At 39.8% G+C, this 21,990-nt stretch overlaps 1 protein-coding gene across 10 annotated transcripts in view; it reads left to right on the top strand.

The window, feature by feature from the left end:
- LOC108918776 (receptor-type tyrosine-protein phosphatase zeta-like) overlaps window positions 1-21,990 on the top strand; it is a 46,302-nt gene that overhangs the window by 4,380 nt on the left and 19,932 nt on the right. For 6 of the 10 annotated variants that reach the window (XM_018726303.2, XM_018726302.2, XM_018726301.2 and 3 more), the window contains exons 2-7: window positions 10,011-10,079; window positions 17,557-17,736; window positions 18,762-18,913; window positions 19,041-19,136; window positions 19,540-19,606; window positions 19,736-19,893. In XM_018726303.2, the coding sequence (XP_018581819.2) occupies window positions 10,011-10,079; window positions 17,557-17,736; window positions 18,762-18,913; window positions 19,041-19,136; window positions 19,540-19,606; window positions 19,736-19,893 (722 nt within the window). Of the gene's footprint in view, window positions 1-2,505; window positions 2,657-10,010; window positions 10,080-17,556; window positions 17,737-18,761; window positions 18,914-19,040; window positions 19,137-19,539; window positions 19,607-19,735; window positions 19,894-21,990 lie in introns of those variants that run through there. The other 4 variants (XM_029247251.1, XM_018726306.2, XM_018726304.2 and 1 more) reach the window with 3 other exon arrangements.

The following is a 21,990-nucleotide window of genomic DNA, read 5'->3' as shown; positions in this document are numbered from 1 at the left end:
TGAAAATGTGTGTGTATTGTGACTGTTTATTTAAGTCTGTGGCATTAGTTTGACTTTTCAGTCACAACTTGCATGTGATTTCATGATTTATGTCTAGCTTGGTTCTCACTACTGGCAATGAGAAACAGTAAGTAATCGATTTATATAAACAAAGGAAAAGGAGCGGTTTTAGCCATCTCTGAATGAAAGTTAGAGTTTGGCTTGCTGCAGTCCGTTTTAATTTAACATAAGGGGTTAATGCAAGGAGAACATAGTGGCACAGAGAGTAGCACTGGTGCATCACAGCTCTTGGGATCTTAGGTTGGGTATGGGTTCACATCTGACTCAGGATGTTGTCCCCATGCTCATGTTAGTTTCCTCTGAATGCTCTAGTTTTCTCCTAGAGGTACATGTTTTTGGTGAATTGATGGTTCCAGATTGCCTTTAGTGAGTGTATGTGTGAGGGAATGAGTGCGTGTGAGATTGCCCTATGATGAACTGGCATCCTATTCAGGGTGTACCCTGCCTCAGGCTGTATGCTTCCAGGATAGATTCTGGACCGCTTCAACCCTGCATTGGGCAAGTTGTTATTGATAATGGATGGATGGCTTAATGCTACTCTTGGGTATACGGGAATATAGGAAGCTGAGGTTTGGACCAGTTAGCCAAATGTGTCAGCTGTGTTGTTACTATGGAGCAATGAAAAGGTAGAAAACACTCATTTAGGCTCTGTGGATCAAAGCCATGTACAGCAGGTCTTGGGCAAACAGCCAGCTGAGGAGTCAGTGATGAGGTCTTTAAAATCCCAGATGCATAGCTCTTCAGTTCTGTGTAAGAAACTTACTATACATAATCTCTGTCGATTGTTTCTGTTATTCCTTAGAAAGTAAAAGTCTGATTTTAGTAATTTCAACAGAGCCAGAGAGGATACATAGCAAAATGAATCAGTTGGAATGGAATGTACAGGTAAGATATTCCAGAGGTCATATGGCTTTTATAACACAGGATCATTAAGAATCAGTCTTATAATCTTATAGTCTTACAACCAGACAATATATATTTTCAAAAAAGTTTTAAATGTGAGGTCAATTACATGAGGTTGGTTGTCTTAAGCAAATCTGCCACCTAAACAGAAGAATTCACGTGGTGATCAGCCATGGAAAAGTTACGGCGTATTACAAGGGTTGTTTGTACTTTTTTAAATTCCTAATCATTTGATTGATTGTATATGACTCTAGAGAAAATAATGTAGGTTGATATCATATCATATCATATTATCTCATGTCAGGTACGGCTGGTTGGAGATATTGCTATTTACGTACGTAACACTTCTTTGACTTGTTTACAAAACATAAGTGCAAGTTCCGTTGCAGAGATTTTTATTTCATTGACATGATATTTGGATCTGTGATAAACTTCACTGAACCAAAGTCAGTCCAGCTAAAGAGTTACAGTATGTACTGTTCATTTGCAGCTTCCTCAAGTTTGAATCTTTTTACCTGTCTGTTCACATTTTAAACACATGGAAACTTTCCCTGCTTTTAATCCAATTGTTTGTGCAAGATAAATCTTTTGATGGTAGACCATGAATTGTTATATTAGGTCTATGAATTATTCTTTCCATTAAAAAAATGATTGCAGTTGTGTTTGCCTAGTATCCTATGTGTGAATAAAAATGTGAGAGATCAGTTAATTTGCTAACATCTTTCCATCCCTGCACCTCATGGATGAAAGTGGGCAGAACTCTCTGTTGTGCGTATTGAGCTGACCGATAACTGATCTGTAAGTGTGTCAGAGCTAGATAATCGCAGCACTCACCTTATGGGCTGTAGTCAAGTATCCTGGTTCACATGTGGCTTGTTAATGTGGCAGATGTACCTCTTTATGTTTTCCATTAGGCTTGATCTCAAAATAGCGAGACTGGTGGTTCACTGGCAATGTTTGTCAGAAACAATGTGTAATGGGATAATGAGGTGGTGCATAATTGTCCTTCTAGCCCACTGACTGAGAATGTGGGCAGCTGCCTATGTCTCAGGTGAGGACTAACTGTAAGACACTTTCAGTTTAATACTGATGTTAGAAAGTCATCCTCCAATTTCATTTGGCGTTTGCCATTTTAATTAGGTGTGATCTGAATGCATTTGTGTATTATTCTTTATATATGTGACCTATGAAAGCTGAGCATTTGAAAAAGGATATGAAGAATAAGAGAAACACAGAAAGAAAAGCGGAAAAGTTTGAGAACTGAAGTAGGTTGAAGAAATAGTAGAAGTGGTTACTGTGTTTTTTTTAGATGCTTCAGCTTGTCTTCCAGTATACAATTGAAGCAAATGTATCTGCTTTTTAACCTCAAATGAGGAAAATTTGCTATTCAGTAAAATACGCTATAGGAAAGTATCTGTGTGAGCCTTTGAGTGTATAATGTACTCTCAGGCTCAGGCTGCTGGGACTACAGTGGAGTACTAGTTCAGGCCTACTGGTATGCAGTGGCAGAGAGGTCATGTAATGCTCCTTTTGCCTGCACAGGGTCTCCTTGACCTCCTGTGCTTCAGAGGAAGAGAGCAGGTGGCTGTTGCAGGGGAGCAGCACAGGATCACAAGGAAAGATGCCCGGAGTCCTGAGGTGATGGCTCTACAGGAACTAACTCTGCTCCTCCCATGACCTCCTTTACAGCCAGGTCTGTGCCAAGCCCTGCTAGCATGGCCATGGGGATGGCAGTCATTTGAATATGAAGTCACGATCCCTTAGCTTAGGTTATGCACTCTGAAAGCATTAACACAATTAATCTGTTCAAAATAAGTGAGCATGAATTTCTCTTTTTGCGTTCTATTTGCTGTAATTTATTTATGGGTCTTGCTTTTTGACTGAATGACAAACGCAGCTAGCTAAATCCGAAGATATAGGAGATGCAGCACTACAGATGGCTCTATACACTATTACCAGACTGAGAGGGAAATTTAACAAGGTAATTTAACAAGGTTTCTTGTTCAAACAATGTGCCTTTGCAAGCCTCATGATCATACCTGTGGCATAACCAGGACATGGTATCTTCTGGACTCAACAGCAAACCACTATACAGAGCCTTTCAGGGTGGTTGAAATTCAGTAATACCATTAAAAAGTAGCTGCTTAGTGGAATCCACATACAGAAAAGATTTGGTAACAGTTCTTGCTTGGGTCTGAAGTGGACTGGCTTCTGTTGGTGTATTCAAAGAGTCTGCTTTGCCTATTAAATTGAACTAATTACAGGAAATAATATTTTATCAAGAGCAGAAATACTGTAATGTCAATGAGATCTTGTAGGACCCGAAAAAGTCATTAATATCAGTTCACATTATTCTGGATAATTTAGAATCCTGACTGATCACAGCCCATGAATTTCTGGAACATATATCATAGATTTACTTAATATTCTTTACATCACTTTTACTTGTAACATCCTGTGGTTCACTGTCACTTATAGATGTGACCAAGAACAGAACTGTGTTTCACACTAAAATACCTGATATAACAATCAAGTGTCTGGTAAAATACTTGGTTGTGACGCATATATTAAATACCTCTTTGATTATTAAATAATAAATGTCAGTTGAAGATGACATAAATGGTAGGTTCCATGTCAGGAACATTCCTTGAAATTCGTCTGATTTGTACTTGATGTGTTTAATGAACTTCGTGCTAAAAAGTCCACAAACCTATTGTAAATGTTTGGATATGTCCGCCACGGAATCTATGACTAAACGAAAATAGAACGGTGATGTGGCTGGAGTGGGCAGGGGGGGCTTTCCCCACTTACCGTAGAGGATGTCCATCCAAAGTTATATTAACAGCAACTTTGAGCAAAGTCACAAAAGGCAGTGTTGTTGAAAAGGCTGACCACTGGGGTTGGCTCAGCTGTGGGCTGAAGGCAGGCCTTGTCCATTTGCTCCCCTGGTAAGATGATATAAGCTTGTGCTGACACCCCCTGAAATGAAAGGAGAGAGCCTGAATCTGTGTCCATGGCAATGGGTGCGGGTACCAGAGGAAGTCATGGTGGCAAAGTGCCACCAGGAGGTCCACTTGTTCTTGGGCAGTCAGGTTCAACGTGCCTTGCATGCAGATTTTTTTTTTTTTTTGGGGAGGGGGTCTTTCTAGTCCTGCCCTACCTGCAAACCTTCTTCCTAAAACCATCACAGGTGGCAGCTGCATGGCTGTTGCACTGCACTCAGATCAGTCCATTGTATCAGCATTATTCTGTCTCCTGTGGTCAGTGGTGGATAATGTGGCAGAGGCTGTCGTCTTTGTGAAGCTTGTTCAAGGATCAGATTCCTTTCCTTTGTGCAGCTGTTTGTCTGGCAGAGGACCGGGATGCATAGCAATGGAAAGTAAATTGCCATATTCATCTCTCTAATCACTGAGACCAGTCTCTGGTGTAAACATGTCAAAGGCATAGTATTATACTGAGAAGTAACACCTGCATATATAAACACACCTGTGCAGTTGCTTACAATAGATACACATGAATCTGATATTATTGTTTTTCAGGTGTATCATTTATTCAAGATGATCCCTTTGCTGTTGTATTTTTATGTTTCATTTCTTTTCCCAGCTGAATTTTGGCACGCAAAGTATTCTTTGGGGAATTGGTATTAAATCTATTCTAATCCTCTATCTTTTACACTCTAGGTTATTATAGTTAGTGCAGGAAGTCTGCTATCGCCTTTCAGGGTGGTGTCATTAGTAATTGCTATAGAGATTGAGTCCAGTTTTCCAATGGTTGTGTTTGACACTTTCCGGTGATTTAATACACAAAGTAATAAAGTCTTGACAGCTGACGGATGTGACTAGGATTGTTTTAAGATGGTCATAGAGAGGTATTTTTTCTTTGCTTCTCAATCAGTGAATAGAGACTTAGGTTTAACCCCACAACTCCATGGAGTGTTTTCAGCAGTTTTGCTGTGTTATGAATTTGAAGCATGCTGGAGCTTTCTTCTCATCTGTAATGGACTGGCCTGCATGATGAATGTGTTCTTTAACTAAATCTCAAATGCCTCCACTTCAGTCGCAGGTTGCAGATATGTGTGTGAGAATCTGTTGGCTTCCAGATATATTCATTTTGCATCTCATCACATATATCATTAACTCATTTCCCTTGTTGATGTGTATGCTTTTTTTTCTCTTCTCAGATTTTCAGGCAACATCTGGGTTGTTCCATACTTGTAGCCAGTGTGGGTCATGCTTTATAGAACACAATATTTAGCAGTTTTTGTTGTTTTTATTGGCATGATACCTATGTATTCAGCTTGTGTTCAGTCTAGGACTGCAAGAACAGCACTTTAGCATGACTTTATGTGAAAACTTTTGGTGTTGCACATGAGGAGGGTCATAGTCCACTTGGTAACAACACTTATTTACCTTACTCCAGGGTATGGTAGTGGAGTCTCTCCTGGGGCTGAATTAACCATACCTAATTAATACATTCCTAATCAATATGCAGCTGTTGTTGTCCAACTTCAGTACAGGTGAATTGTTGTTCAGCTGATGTTAATTGTTGAACCACTGATTCTGAATGCATGCAGCTTTTTTAACTGTGGAGGCTCACTATAATACGTGGTCGATGATCAGGTATGCAAAGCCAGAAACTTTCTTTGTCTCACGTATAAGACATCTGTTGATCAAAGGCTTTGTACAAGTATACAGGGGTGTAACAATATCTTTATTGCCCTCCACTGAGGAAGGTTATCGTATGATGAAACTTGTTGCTGCAGTGCAGGAAATTCATTTTTTTTCTTTGACCGCATTCTAAAAATATCTTAGGGGTTGTGTTAGAACCCAAGGAACAGTCAGTTATCCTTCCATTATAACTGGGCTCACATCCAGAGCAGAGGCCCAGTCACTGTGCCATCTAGGCTCTTCCGAAAGTGTCCGGTAATCCTTCCATTCATCAGCAGCCTGTAAACTGTTGAGGATAAAGGAATCCCTTCCTCATTGAATATGCAGTCAAAATCCCTCTTCATTAAAGATGACCACAATACTTTATAAATAACCCCCCCCAAAAAAACTACAGATTTTCCAGTCCTATTCCAAAAACAATTCGGATTTGTTCGTAGTCCACCTCCAATACATTTAAGTTCAGGATCTCCCTTTCTCTAAATGAGCATGCTTTAAAATGATTAAAATTACACTGTGTGTGCAGCTGGGGTTATTATAAAAAAGTATTCAATTCAATGAAAGAATTTATGACAGTATATTCAAGCTACAGATGTTACTCCTACATTAATGCAATCAAAATAATTATAAAATGCATAACTGTAATCCATTTTTTCTTCCTTTAATCCCTCCATATTTTATGCTGATTTGACTGTAATGTGTTTTTTTTGATGACCAGTGTATTAAGCAGTTCTTCAGTGATTATGGTGTAAATACACTCTTGATGTTGCCAAAAGAAAAAAAACTCATTAAAGCAAGAAATATCTTCCTTGATTTGCATAACACATTTTTATTTGGTTTTGTATTTTTGAATGTCTGTAGCCATTAGTGTATTTGATGCCACCCTTACGGAGCAAACAGGAAACTGAACACTCCGATAAGGTATTGCACAAACACAAAAGACAGTGGACTGAGTGAAATCGTACACCATGTCCACAAATCAAGCCAATTAAGTAGGCCACAAGGCTGTATAATGATCTGCTGTTCCGTTGTACACATGCAGGTCAGGCTGTCTGGACAGCTACCAGGGTGAGGATGTTCCCTAACAACGTATGCATCTTTTTAAAAGTGAAATACTTAATGTTATTTAAAAAACATCAAACAAGGAAGGCAGTAACCACCACCGTGGAAAGAGTTTGCAGTGCAGCACAGTCATAACAACCTTTTGTTTTTGCATACTTTCTGTAAGTATTATTAAATTACAGCCACTAGCATCGATTCCTACTTGTGCTGTCCAGTGTACAAAGGCATGTGTCAAGCTCTTTTTAAGAGCTCACTTTTTCTTTTCTTGGCATGGGAGCAGCTTTGATACTTTAGTGAAAAGCTAATGCCATTTGATACACATTAATAAAGAGGGGACACTACTGTAATGTAAGATGAGTAGCAGAAATAATCCTTAGTCTAGTATGAATCGGGCTGTGTAGTCTTCTTATTTCTGCTGGGGTAATGGGATGATACCTCTTGTCTGAAAGATTTTAGTAACAAAGGATCCAGGTCCCTGTGACATTTGTGAATGAACTTTCAGTGGTGCTACCTCTGAGAATGATGGGAAGGTTTGTGACAGTCACCTCAGGAATGTGTCCCATAAAAGAGTGGCAGCTGAGGGACAACGGGCTCATTAACATCCTGCTGTGAGGAGACTGAATGTAAATCACCACTGGCAAGTGGCTGTACTCAGTGGTGAGTGTACTCAGCTTTATATATATATATATATATATATATATATATATATATATATATATATATATCAGAATTCTAGCAAAAAATTAACAGCTCTAAATATTGGTTTTCTATAGTTTTGTGCCAGAAATGTCTTGTCCTTGACTGATGAACTTATTGTCACATCCAGACGTGAGGCGACGCGTACTGCTGTAATGTCCGAACGAACGTAAAGTATAATGATGTGCAGACTGTATTTATAAGTGCACAGTGCAAACTGGAAAGTACAGTGTAGAGATGAAACAATGAACATGGAACAAAGAGACACACAATATATTCTCACACACACACACACTGGCTGAAACTGCTTGTCCCAGGCGGGCTCGTGGTGAACCGGAGCCCAACCCAGCAGCATAGGGTGCAAGGCTGGGGGGGGAACACCCAGGATGGGATGCCAGTCTGTCACAGTGCACCCCAGCAGGACTTGAACCCCAGACCCGCACCCCGCACCCCCTACTGCAGTATATTCTCACAAAGGTGAAAAGTGAAACACGAATCTGTGAGTGCAACTCGAACACAGAGGTGTGATGAAATACCGGGCTGAAACACTGGACCTGGACAGGAGAACAAAAGGCAGGCATAGACAGAACAAACACTCAGGACTGGAACATAAACACCTATGGAACAGGATTTGGGGAAACAGGTGGGTAACTAAGGTTCAGTAGGAAATCACAGTGGAACACTGATTAGGAATTCATAATCTCACCTCAGTTTGTTCCTTTTATATTTGACTACATTTACATTTATTCATTTAGCTGATGCTTTCCTCCAAAGCAGCTTACAATTACACACACATTTTCTGAATCACTTGTCCCATATAGGGTTGTGGGGAACCAGAGCCTACCCAGCAATTATTTGCCCATTTATACAGCTGGGTTATTTTTACTGAAGCAATTTAGGGTAAGTACCTTGCTCAAGGGTACTACAGCCAGAGATGGGGATCAAACCTGCAATCTTTGGGTCCAAAGGCAGTAGCGCTAACCACTACACTACCAGCTGTCTAAGAGTGAGCTTATGAAAAGTTGCACAGGTCTGGGCTAGTGGCACTGAGTGGCACCTCCTCTGGCCCCTAGGGATATTGTCCCTGTGAGTCATGACACTTAGGGTCATAGCGCCACAGTTTTTTTTTTTTAATTCAAACTTTATTTGATAAAGTTATCAATAAAATACACAACCAAAACAAACATTAAAAAATCCACAATCAAACAAACCCAAAACCATTTTCCTACGGTTGGTCAACAAAATTACTAAACAGCCATTACATAAAATACATTGTCAAGACAGAGTCTTTCCCATAACAATCCCTTTTCTGGCTTCAAAGAATATAACTGACCCATGTCCTCCCCACACCAACATACCCACAAAAGGACTGTCCCCCAATAGCAGCTCAACCGAAGTCATCATGTCATATACATGCATCCTTCAAAACACATAAAATACTTCTAAATTACAGTATACAGAGTTGAGGGCTGTAAAATGTGACCTTCTGGAGTAAGGCTAAGACAGCACCAGCACTAAGCAGAGTGAGCATGAGAGAGGTGGTGATTTTTTCCATGGGTCTGAATGGACATACCAAGACCGCAAATGTGTCTAGTCGCTCAAGGCTGTCCAACACAACTTATACTCACAGTGGGAGAGAGTTACTAAGCAAGGGGTATCAGGAAAGGAGATGGGCCTAGATTTTAGAAGCAGCGAGCAATGGAGATCTGCCTGGATTTGAATAAGCATTAGGTGGCTGCTATGCATTTATATAGCAGGTCTGAAACTCTAGTTAGATGGTTATTCCTTTGCTGGAACAACTGCAAAAGTGTTCTATGAAAATGTGATTTAATTTGGCAAGGCCAAATACTAAATGCTCCTACCATTATATGAATATGATGACTAGAGACAGTGGTGGTTTCTAGTCTCCACCTAAATTTGAGCTTTTGTCATCTAATAATTTTGGTGCAAATTGAGACTGAAAGAGACAGATAAATGCAATAAATTAATTTGGAAATGTAGGTCACATACAGGCTAAAATGGTGGATTCCTATATTTCTTTCTGAACACAGACCGGTGGCATACTGGAAATTTGGAAATTGTGTTAGAAAAAATATTCTTCTCCACAACATTCTTCAAGTCTGGCGGTTATCAAGTTTTGTATCCCATTCTACCTACTCCAAATGGCCTGGATTCTAGAAGTGTTTATAAGCCTTTTAATTTGTCCCAGAATATTCTCTGGACGAGGGAAAAAAACCTTTAAAATTAGTTAAAAACATGTAGTGCCAGTTACAGAGAAGAGGAAGTGAATCTTTTTGATCACATTTACATATTTGACTGATTCTTTTCTCCACAAGGACTTCCAAGTGTTAAGTTACTTACAGTTATTTACCCAGTTATACAATGAGGCAATTTTTTACTGGAGCAATTTATGGTAAGTACTTTGCTGAAGAGCATTGCAATAAGAGGTGGGATTAAGACTGGGCCCTTGAAGTCTGAATTCCGTGGTGCTAATCATGACGCTTCCTGATTATATAAGGAAATATCTTTAATGTGGGATGAGATAGGACTTCTTGAAGTGTATGCAGTGTACTCTTTGTTGTACATTGAGACCAAAACTCATATTTTTCCTTGCTTTGGTTCCAGCTAACCTGGCACATGGATACTACAGAACCCAGCGGAAGTTTAAAGAGGATATTGACTGGTCATATGCAGGTAAACTCAAACCACCCCATGACTGAACATTTTGCTTGGCTTCTCATTCCACCATGTATTTTCCTTCTGTGTTTCCTAAAGCTCCCGTGTGCTCCATGCGTGTGTCTCGTTGAGAGTTGTTTTGTTCCTCCCGTGAAAGCTCTGCTTGTGAATTTCCCAACACAACGCCTTTAGAACACCTGAAGTACGTGCTTTGAGATAATATTTTGATACCTTTTACCGTGTCTTGTACCGAAGTTATAACTGACAGTATTGCTTATTTCTAAGTAAATTCCCTAATCCATTTTTTAAAGGTCTAGCACATCTTAAAAATGTTCTTGGTGAATGAACACCAAAGGCTTGTCCTGAAGGGCCTGCTGTTTGATTCAAATCACCAAAGTTCTCCTTTGCAATGCTATTAATACGGGCTTAAGCTGAAATGAGAAAATATGAAGTGTTAACATTTAAAAGAGAGGCAGTTTGCAGACTGTCATTTCTGAGACACTGTTTAAGGAAGTGAACCATTTTGTGATTGAAGGGAATTTAATACAGGTGGTCTCCAATTTACAATGGGGTTACGTTCCCCGAAACCCATCATAAGTCGAAAATATCGTTAAGTCGAAAATGCATTTAATACACCTAATACACACCTCTGTGTGACAGACTGGGAGATGCGGATCGCTGTTGCTGTCCAGCATCGAGAGAGTGTTTCGCTCCGCGTATCGCTTGTCCGGGAAAAAATAGAAACTCAAAGTACAGTTTCTACTGAATGTCTATAGAGAGCTCACCATTGTAAAATCAAAAAAAATGACAAGTCGAACCATCATAAATCAAGGACCATCTGTATCTTATAGCATGTCACAGGATCCTGGAGTGTCTTCTCTGAGTGTGTTTGAGGATCATGAATGATAATGATGATGATCTTTTGACAATAATGAATAATGAAGGTGGCATTCATTCAGACTGTACTGAACAGGGATCTGTCTTCACTGTGTTGGCTTCCTTAGGAAGAACTATATTCTCAGAATACTGGTCGGGTTTGAGTGGACTTGGCCAGACTCCTTATGTAATTTGTGTTTGTAAAAATGATTGCTTTTTCAGAAATGTCTCTGCCTATGCATTATAAATTACAGACCTACCTTTATTTCCATTCTAAAAAAAAATTTTTTTTGTGAATTGAAGTTTATTATCATGTGTACATAGTACAGGTGTACATTACAGAACATTATTACACACACACACACACACACACATCATCTGTTACTGCTTGTCCCATACGGGCTCGCGGGGAGCCGGAGCCTAACCCGGAAACACAGGGCGTAAGGCTGAAGGGGGAGGAGACACACCCATGACAGGACGCCAGTCTGTCACAAGGCACCCCAAGCAGGACTCGAAACTTTAAATAAAAATGTGTATCACAGTATCGATGAGTATTGTAGACTTCTACTGAAATGGCAGAGCCAAAGGGGCTAAGAATTAATGGTGCATTTGAAATGTAATGTGAGTGGATATTAATACCAGTGTCCCCAGTATTCTTCTCAGTGTGTTCATCTTTGAATTTGCATTTAAATGTGAGGCAGACCCGCCCACCCCTGATCCCTTTCATCAGTGTGAACCACAAGAGGGGTCGTCGAGTCATGAGCATTGCAAATCGAAGGAGATCATAAAGAGAAACCTGGGGCTTTGCACAGTTTTAATCTACTAATTTCCTCATTGCTATAGTAAAAAATGCAGATAATCAAATCTGTATGTGAGAGACCAAAGAAATTTTGTGTGTTTCCGTGATATTTTTAAAAATATAGAATCTGTAGAAACACCAGAGACTTAACTTTAGTTTGCATCATATTTTTTGTCCATGTTTTCCCCCAGATTCTTACACAAGGTAAATTCATTGTCTTAAAGTCCATCTTTTGAGTAGATTTTAAATTCAGGTTCTCATCTGAAAGGACCTTACATTATGCTGAACAATGTATGTTACAGTGTATAATGTGATTTAAATATGTATAAAAGCATTTATCCAGTAGACACTTTTCTCCAAAGTGATGTATACCAACAGAAGGAAGGATTTAGACGTGTGATTCTTGAGTACAGTCAATTTGTCACATTCCACTGTATAAATCAGTATACATTACACAGGTAGCTACATATAGGTTTTTTAATTTTCACATCTTTCCCATTTTTCTCAGTTCACCCTATTTACATACGCACACACACTTTCAGAACTGCTTGTCCCATACAGGGTCGCGGGGAACCGGAGCCTACCCGGTAACACAGGGCGTAAGGCCGGAGGGGGAAGGGGACACACCCAGGACAGGACGCCAGTCCGCCGCAAGGCACCCCAAGCAGGACTCGAACCCCAGACCCACCAGAGATCAGGACTGTGGTCCAACCCACTGTGCCACCGCACCCCCTTTCACCCTATTTACATATTGGGAAAATGACTGTCTACAAAAACAGTCTATCCTTTCATCAGATCCCTCAAGTACCCAAACAAAGTAGCCAAACCAAGTAGCAAAACCTTAAGTACCCAATCCCAAAAATGGTCCAAACCAAGTTGCAAAATTTAGATTTTTTTAATATTTTGTGGTTAAAGACCTTGTGAAGCCATTTTAAACAATTACAAAGTAATTTTAAATTACTACTATTTAATGTGTTTCAAAGCAGTGTAAGGCATTTGCTGTATGTCTGCAGTCATATGGGTGGCATTCTCCTTCCGACTGTCACTGTCATCAATCTACACTGTCTATGCTAGTAGTCTCATTTGTTCTTTCTGAACACATAATGCATGGTGCTTGTGGAGAGACAAGTTCCCTCCATACTTTCATAATGAGCCATAAAATTGCATTGCTATGATGATGCAGTATATGTTTGAAGTCTTGCAGATCCTCTCCAAGTGCAAATAATATATTAAATTTGCTGTTATCCTCCATGGAATGAAACTTTGATCTTAGCTCCAGCATCTTAAGGCTGCATCACAGGTGTTTTTGCTGTGTGTCAATGACTGTGTTTGATGCTCTGAAGATTCAGTGTAGATTGTAGGTAAGGGCTATTCAGCAATAGTGCTGGAAGGCAAAATTTTGCAAGTTTTCAATCAGTAAGAGCTCATAAAGGAAGAACAGTAAAGACAATGAATCAGATGACTTACTGCTGGCTGCAGAAAAACTCTTTAGCTCTTTCCTCCAATACCATATAGTTAAATACTCATGCCGTAGATGATGACTGCGGCTGATGGTGTTGACAATATGTAAAGACCCCAGTGTTCACATTATTGAGTTTTGGTGCTGTTCCAGGCCCTCGGCTGAGTGGCATTGTGTGAGCCTCCGTGGGAGCATTCCTCAGCAGTGTAAAAGCCTTGGTCTAATGTGTGTGCAGCTAGCCCATGCAGAGAAGACTTGTTTGTCATATTCACAGTCACGCTGGAAGTTTCGGTGTGTCAATACAAGCATTGGGGCATAAATAAGGGGCATTTGCATGTGAAAGAGCACACATCACTCTGTGGACCAGCAGAGCAGTGGAGATGTGGAGCTGATGCTGACTGTGATGTCAGTGCTCAATTACGGTACATATGCCATACTGACACAATCTGGAATCAGTAATCCATACATAATGAGTTACAAAGTGCACAGCAGGTAACATAAGGGTTAGGAGACTTGGACCTGTAACCTGACAGTCAGTGATTCAAGTCCGAGCTTGTCCTGTGTTGCAGTACCTTCACATATTTTACTCAGTTTAAATCACTCCAGTATAATTTCAATGAGTAGAAGGCACTTTCAACATCACAAAGCTTAATCAGTGGACAGTGTAACCCCAACGCACTTCTTAAGTGCAGAGCCAAGGTACACTTTTAATATGATTTAAAAAATGCTTTCAACATGCCAGTAAAAACTACAGAGCTCCATGAAAGAATACATTCTCTTCAGTGTAGGAGGGTGTGTCCTCCTGCAAACTGGAGAATGAATGGCTGAAGTAACAATGGGTTCTTCATTATATTAGTTTCTCAGAGGGTTTCAGTCATTTTAGGCCAAATACAATGGAGCAGTAAATACTATACCACGGGCCTTCAAAATGAACAGGTAAATGGCATGAGAAACAATTAAAATTATTAATTATATATTTGTATTTTATGATGTCTCATGAGTTGGGGGCGCGGTGGCGCAGTGGGTTGGACTGGGTCCTGCTCTCCAGGGGGTCTGGGGTTTGAGTCCTGCTTGGGGTGCCTTGTGATGGACTGGCATCCTGTCCTGGGTGTGTCCCCTCCCCCTCCGGCCTTACGCCCTGTGTTGCCGGGTAGGTCCCCGTGACCCTGTATGGGATGAGCGGTTCAGAAAATGTTTGTGTGTGATGTCTCATGACATTGTATGGAGAACTAAAAAAAACCAAAGACTATGAAGAATGCTGTCACAGTCCAAAATTGACCCCCTTCTTTTCTTCTGACCATCCTCCCATAAATTACCAATTTCTCCGATCTGTCCACTGATAGTGCCATCATTCTTTTGCTGTCATCTTTATCTTTTGCATGGGATTTAGTTACAAGCGACATAACTTCTTCTATTATTTACATTTATTCGTTTAGCTGACTCTTTTCTTTAACACAACTTCCAATATAAAACTACCTACAGCTATTTATCCATCTGTACAGAGAGGTAATTTTACTGGAGCAATTTACATTACATATCTTGCTCAAGGGCACTACAGCAGTACATGGGATTCAAACCAAACCTTTGACTTTTGAATCCACAGGCAGCAGCTCTATCCATTATTATTATTATTATTATTATTATCTGTTCTAAACTAGTGACAATTACATCTTCAATTTATCACCTCAGGGTCACCTTACAAAGCATTTTTCAGGAACACATTACTGGTGTAAGGTGTTAAAAGACTTGCTTTCATTAACTGTTTGTCCTTGCCAGGGTTGCAGCAGGCTGGAGCCTACCCCTGAATCACTGGGTGCTAGGATAGGAGGGATACGTCCTTTATGGGACTCCAGTCCATCTAGGGGTAATGACACAGGCAAATAGCATTGATCAGCATTGCCAGTTTACCTGAAAGACATGTCTTTGAATTGTGAGTTCCAAAAGAAAGGAACTCAAGCACACAGGGAAGAACATGCATGCAGCACACACACTGTGCTCAATTTGAACCTACACCCAAACTGCCCAGGAATTGTGAGGCAGCAGCACTACTCACTGTGCCTATAGTGGGGGAAGAGTATAAACTCAGTGAAAGATAAGAGACAAGTTACCTTCCTCCCTTTTGATTTTGACACCTGAAAATTCAATTTATACTTTTATCCTCATTCATCTTTCAGAGTGATCTCCACAGTGCTTATCGGCCTGCATTCAGGATCGGTCATTCTGTTGAGACTGTCCTTGCAGTGTAAGAAGCTCTCCAGTTTGCTAGAGCTCTCCCCTCACCTCATTTCTCCATTCTTCGTAATAAAATGAAAAAAACAGTTTTTATTCAAAGGATTATCACTGAAATGGCTTGAATCTTACTTCTCAGATAGATCTCACCAAGTGGAAGCTTACAGATTCTTCTGTGTCCCTTAGTACTTAGCTAAGTACGAAGCAAACTAACTGTGCTTTGACAGTCAAGTGTTGGCATCTAAAGCTCTTTGCCTGTTTTGAAATAAACTTTTTTCTCTGAGTTGTACATTGCTTTGGATAAAAATGCCCTATGAATAAATGTAACAGTAATTGTTGGATTCTCCTGTGGAGGAAAGTGTCTGCAAAATTAATAAATGTAGAATGTCTGTTCTAGTTTAATATTTTTTTTATTAAATGTTACTATCTGTGCTAGCTAAAGGTGCTTCTACTACGAAGCATGTTTTACCCTCGGGTGCTTTTGTTTGGTTGAGAGGGGTTGGGGTTGGATGTTGAAAGTAAAAATTCGTAGTTAATGTGCACTCCTAGTTGGGGTGCTGAAAGCGGAATACTGTTAGTTGAGAGAGCAGTGATTTCCCCTCCCATTCACATATGCAGACTCCACCCAACATACTCCCAGATCTCTGCTGAGACTGACCCATTTTTAATCGTATGCATATCTTTAGATTACTGCTGATCTACATTAATCTGTTCAAACATTTCAGAAGGTATTTGCTGAAATTTTCCAGAAATACTTTTTTGTACCTACATAAATATGGTACATGATATACATGTATACTAGCATATGCCTATGGTATCCTGAAAATATAGTGTATAGTGCATTGTGGATATACAATGCATAAAATAAACATCCTGTTGTTTTTGGAATGCTTACTGAGGACCATCTCTGTCGGTATCCATTGCAGTATTTATTCATCTACTAAATATTCCTCCCTTGGCAGATTGTTATGCGATGTAGATAGCCTGGCCTGGTTATTTCAATGCATGATTCATTATTCAGCATCTCCATTAGGACATTGTAGTTTAATTATTCCAAAATTTGTAAGGCACAAAAAATATGGCAAAGCAGAACCTGACAATAAAGCCATGATCCCTCTGGAGAGTCTCCTCCTGGGTGAGTATTGTTACTATTGATATGCTAATGAGGTGACCCAGAACTCTGGATGGCCTCATTCATTTCAGTTGTTTGTTATTCTTTAATGTGGAGCAACCCATTAGATTTTTAGTCTTTAGAGTTACTAATTTTTTAGTTTAAATTTAGTCTTTAATATTGCATCTCTGTAATGTATCTGTGAGTGGGTGTGGGTACACTCTGAGGGCTTAACACTCTGAAGCTTTGAATCCATTTAATATTAATTGACTCACATGATTTCTTATGATACTATGGGGTCTTTTTCAAATTATTATTATATTTATTACCGTTGTGTTAATCTCCATCATTGCCATTGTCATTGCTGCACACTCAAGTTCTGGTATCGGATATGTTGAAGATTTTCTGTTATTATTCTGTAATAATTGTGCGGTGTATTCTAAAACTAGGCCTAATCTGTCTCGAAAGTCAGTTTAAAATTTCTCATGTTAATAGTTGACTGATTGAGTGGTCTGTTTAATAGCCAAAGAGGTTTCATGAATTGAATTTGAGCAGATATATCTTCACCATAAATCTGTTGGGTAGGTTCCTTAATGTCTTTGCTGACACTAATTCATCATACTTTTCTCTTTTCTCCAGTCTTTGTCTACCATTGCCTATTGATACTAGATAACATCCTGCAAGTTACAGCTGGTAGTATAGTGGTTAAAGCTCCTGGTTTTGTACCCAAAAGTTGCAGGTTTGAATCCCACCTCCAGCAGTTGAACCCTTGAGCAAGGTACTTAGCCTAAGTTGCTCTAGTAAAATTATCCAGCTGCATAAAGGGCTAAATAATTGTATGTAGCTTAACATTGTAAGTTGCTTTGGAGAAAAGCATCAGCTCAGTGAATTAATGTAAGTATGATTTTGTAGGTAACTCTTGCTCTTTATTTTAGTTCCTTGCTTTACTGAAGTCTCCTGTGCTATCTTTGAATTAACCATGTATTTTAGAGTAATTATCATACTGTTCTTGGTTTCTCAGGAACACTAAATCAAAACAACTGGGCCAAGAAATACCCATCATGCAATAATGCCAAGCAGTCTCCCATCAACATAGATGATGACCTTTCCCAAGTTAAAATGCAGTTCCAGAAGCTGAAGCTTGAGGGCTTTGAGCAAGAAACCTCAAACACCACTACCATTCACAATGATGGGAAAACTGGTGAGCTCTGCAATCCATGTGTTCTTATAATGTTCCAAAGAGAAACATTAAGTGAGACATCAAGGATAAGAATTAAAAAAATTATAGTCAGAACACATTAGCTGATTTTATGGGATATAAGTTCTTTTGCTTGGTTAGTGCATTTCCTGGCTATATTTTGCATTTGTTTAGAGGCTTGCTACATGGCAATCCTGAGCGGAACTGTTCAACAACAGAAGGGTAAATTCATTACTCATCCATCTGAAATGAAACCATTCCACTGCCCTCCCATTCAACCACAGGTTCATTTCCGTGTTGCGCTTCTCATGCCCAAGGGTGAAACTGAATCACTGTGAAATTTATTTATGTGGCACAGTCATTAAGCTGTTTAACGTGCTTTTTATGTATGATAATCTTTTTTCTACTTCCAGCAGTCAAGTAGTATCCTATTGGAGAATCAGAAAAATCACAGCATATTCTTTAAATTTTTGTGCATAATGAGCCTAGAAAAGTTTAGCTTCATTACATTGCTGTAACATCACACCATCCTTGTGAAGTTGTTATAGTAGGGCAAAGGAGGGGTGTAATGCAGTAAATTACTTTAGTGTTCAGGATTTCGGTAATAACCTAAATTTCTCTCTGGTGATTGATCATCATAAGATAATAATGTATGTTGTATGTTGTAATGTGAGTGGTACATTCAGACAAACTGAATGAGTAGATTAGTTAAGCTACATGAGTAGGATCATTCTGCTATGTTTTCCTTAAGATTAATGTAAACTCAAAGACTGCATACTATATTTGGATCTAGTTTGTCAAATTCAAGAATATGGATGCTTACTACGGTACCTTCGTAAAATATAGATATATATTAAAGACATTTCTTTTTCTTAGCACTGTTCTTTATGAGACAGTATTATTAAAATATTTTATTTTGCATTTGTGTGGAAATATTCTTTATTCTGACATTTTTAATGCTAACTTGTCAGGTTTGTACTGCATTTGTTGTATTATAATAAAACAAAGAATGTGATATGTGATTTCAGTTGCAATTAACCTGAATGACGAGTACTACATCAGTGGTGGGGGGCTGAGGTCCAGGTTTAAAGTGGGCAGGATCACCTTCCACTGGGGTCAGTGCAACGCCTCTTCAGATGGGTCAGAACACAGTCTTGATGGCATCAAGTTTCCTTTGGAGGTAGATCACGTTATAGTTCAGGGCAGCCACCACTGGCAGGCAAAGATCATATATCGATCATCAATTTTATCATTGCTATGTTGACAGATATCCAGTTTTTGCTTTACAATTAAATTCCTTCCCTTAGATGCAGATCTATGGTTATGAAGCTCATAAATTCCAGTCCTTAGACAGTGCCCTGAAAGATGGAGGGAGGCTTACTGCTCTGTCAGTGCTCTTTGAGGTGGGTGTCGGGGGACAAGTTAGCCTAATTTAGAGAAGAGGAATGCAAATTTGTATGTTCGAATGAAGATTTTTTCTTGTAGGCATGTGCTATCGCTTGTCTTTTCTTAGTGACAGCGTTTTACTGAAAAAAAGGAGCAAGGGGTTCTTCTTGTATGAAAGGGCAGACTGAGTAATTTGAGGTAGAAAACATGTGATGTGCTGTGGACATCACTAAGAGGGAGAAGGAGAGGATGGGATTTTGGCTTGTCTTTTCTGTACTGCTTGAAAAATCAAAAATTCAGCAGCATTATACAAAAGGCCTAAAATGACACAATAAAAAAATACATTTTTATTTTCTTTTCTGTAATGTTTAAGATTTCACATTGCAAGGCGTTAAAAATCTGTGTTGATCTTCATTGTAGGTTAGTGCAGAAGACAATGAAAACTACGTTGCCATTATTGATGGGGTAAAAACCGTAACCAGACTTGGTATGTCATTCAGGATAACTGGGGGAGGTTATTAAAAATGTTGTTAATATTTTTTGTAGTCTACTGTGTTTTTAATATGTGCCATGGTGATCATTTGATAATAAGTTTCTATTTTCTATCCTCTACAAGGTAAAACTGCTGTCTTAGAGCCCTTCTCCTTGCTGGGCCTGTTGCCAAACTCTACAGAAAAATACTATATTTACAATGGTTCCCTAACCACACCACCCTGCTCTGAGACAGTCGAGTGGATTGTGTTCAGGAACACAGTGGACATTTCTGATGTGCAGGTGAGCTGGTTAGCCAGACAAGGCCTCCATCTCAGGTAACTCAGTTCTGATGGACTGTGTGTGCTTTTATCAGTTTATGTGTGTTGCATGTGTGTTTCTTCTCCTGAATCTGTTAGAAGCTTTTTGGACAATTGTTGTTTGGTTGGTCGGGTCCTGGCCATGGTGAAGATTTGTTAACATCCTATTTATAATAAGACCTACTGAGCATCATTGTTTTTTATTCTTTTGAAAAAGACTTCTCCAAGGGCAGAACAATGAACTTAGAAGTTTTTCAGGTCTTTGACATAGTGTGGCTAACTGTGTTTATGCCATTACAACAACTCTTTTAAGTCCTAGTGAGTCATTTTAATGTTTAATGTCAGCTTCTCCCATCAAGTTTGAAGTGAGAATTTCACAATTATTGTCAGACAACCAACCAACCAACCGAACAATATCTACAACCGCTTGTCCCGAGTGGGGTCGCGGCGAGCCGGAGCTTACCTGGCAACACAGAGCGCAAGGCCAAAGAGGGTATGTAAGACAAGTCCAAATGAAATCAGTGCTTTGGTTGTGCAAGGTTTGTGGGCAGAAAGTCCAAACGTGGTCACAGAACATGCAAAACTAGCATTAACGTTAGTTGACTGAGACAGAAAGTTTTAGTCAAATGATTGGAAGTAAAGGCTTCCATTTTAATAATATGGGGGTTTTGAAGCGTGGTAACTACTTGTGTGGTTGTCAAAGTAAAGGAGGATCCTGAAATGTTTTATAATTGCACATGTTTTTGGGCTGCAAACACAAGGAAATCATGCAAACTATAGATTCTGAGCAGGATTCAAGTCTGCTGTTGAACACACAGTTCAAGTACTGTGAGACACGAGGGGTGCGCATTTTGCCGCTGTTTTGCTAGCGTCACTCTGCAGCACTGTGATTACAGACAGTACAAATGGAGTTTAAGACAGGTAATCTTGCCAGGAGTGCTCAAAGCTCCAGGTTGGTGCTCGCCCCTGGGGGGGGGGGGAAACAGGCATGCTTTGCTTGGGTGTGTCACACATCCCACACTTGTGCTTGTGTGAGCCAGCAGTTAAAGCCCTTCAAGTACACCCGCTCAACGAGGTCCTAATTACAGAGAAAGGATTCACAGGGGAGTCTCATTTAGCACAATGAAATAGGTCAGTGGGGCTGCTCAAATTGAGGTGGGTGTTCCTTTGGACACTGTTCGTTCCTCTGTAGGTAACTTTGAATTTCCAGTCCTCCCCTTTGTTAATGCATATAGTCAAACATTGCTTCACAAACAGCCCCTGTCCCACCTGTCTTTCTACTTTTCCAGGCCAGCCTGGAAGCAGTCCATGTCCTGCTGTCTGATGCATAGGAGACATTAAGCATGTCTACCGTCTCAGAGTGAAAGCTCCACCATGACCGTGTTGTTGTTTTGCCTTCCGTCTTCGTTTGTTGAAGTGATGTCCATTTCCTCTGTAATGGCACGACTGATTATAGTGGCTGGAGCCGCATGTGCGGAGATTGGTGCCAATTCAATACAGAGCTGTCGGGGTGCCAAAGCACACATACTTTGATGCAGTGGGACTGAAATCAGGCTGCTTCCCTTCCAGCTGTTACAGTGGTCGATCCCTGACCCTGGTGACCCATTCCTCTTCTCCCTTCATCACATCTGAAGCTCCCCTGTTGAGCCAAGCCTTTCATGGTCATCTCAGAGCCTAGCTCAGGGATGCATTTTTACCGTGTCCTTAATTCTTTCATAACATACAGTCCAGCAGCATCAATATTTCAGTGTTCTAGCAATGGGGCCTGCCTGGAAGGGAGTAAATAGGAAACAAGGTATTTCTCACTCCAGAAAGTCAAATTTACCTTCTTATAGTATCTGTTTTAATTTAAAGATCTGCTATAAGATCAGGTTTAAAAAGTCAGTTTATCATCCAGAACAGTAAAGGAGAATATAAGTGATGACAGCCAGTTGTCCAGTTGGTCCTTCAGTCTAAAAACACCTTACATCTGTGTAAGGTCTCACATTTGTACATGGTGGAACATGATATGCTTGTCTGGTTACTGATTCTTCTTTAACAGTTTGTTCTGGTTTTGTGCCATTATTATACGGTGTAGGTG

The sequence above is a fragment of the Scleropages formosus genome, chromosome 21 (assembly GCF_900964775.1).
Source record: "Scleropages formosus chromosome 21, fSclFor1.1, whole genome shotgun sequence".
NCBI classification, from domain to species: Eukaryota; Metazoa; Chordata; class Actinopteri; order Osteoglossiformes; family Osteoglossidae; genus Scleropages; species Scleropages formosus.
The sequence above is the reverse complement of the archived record's forward strand: the minus strand, read 5'-3'. Positions and strand labels throughout refer to the sequence as shown.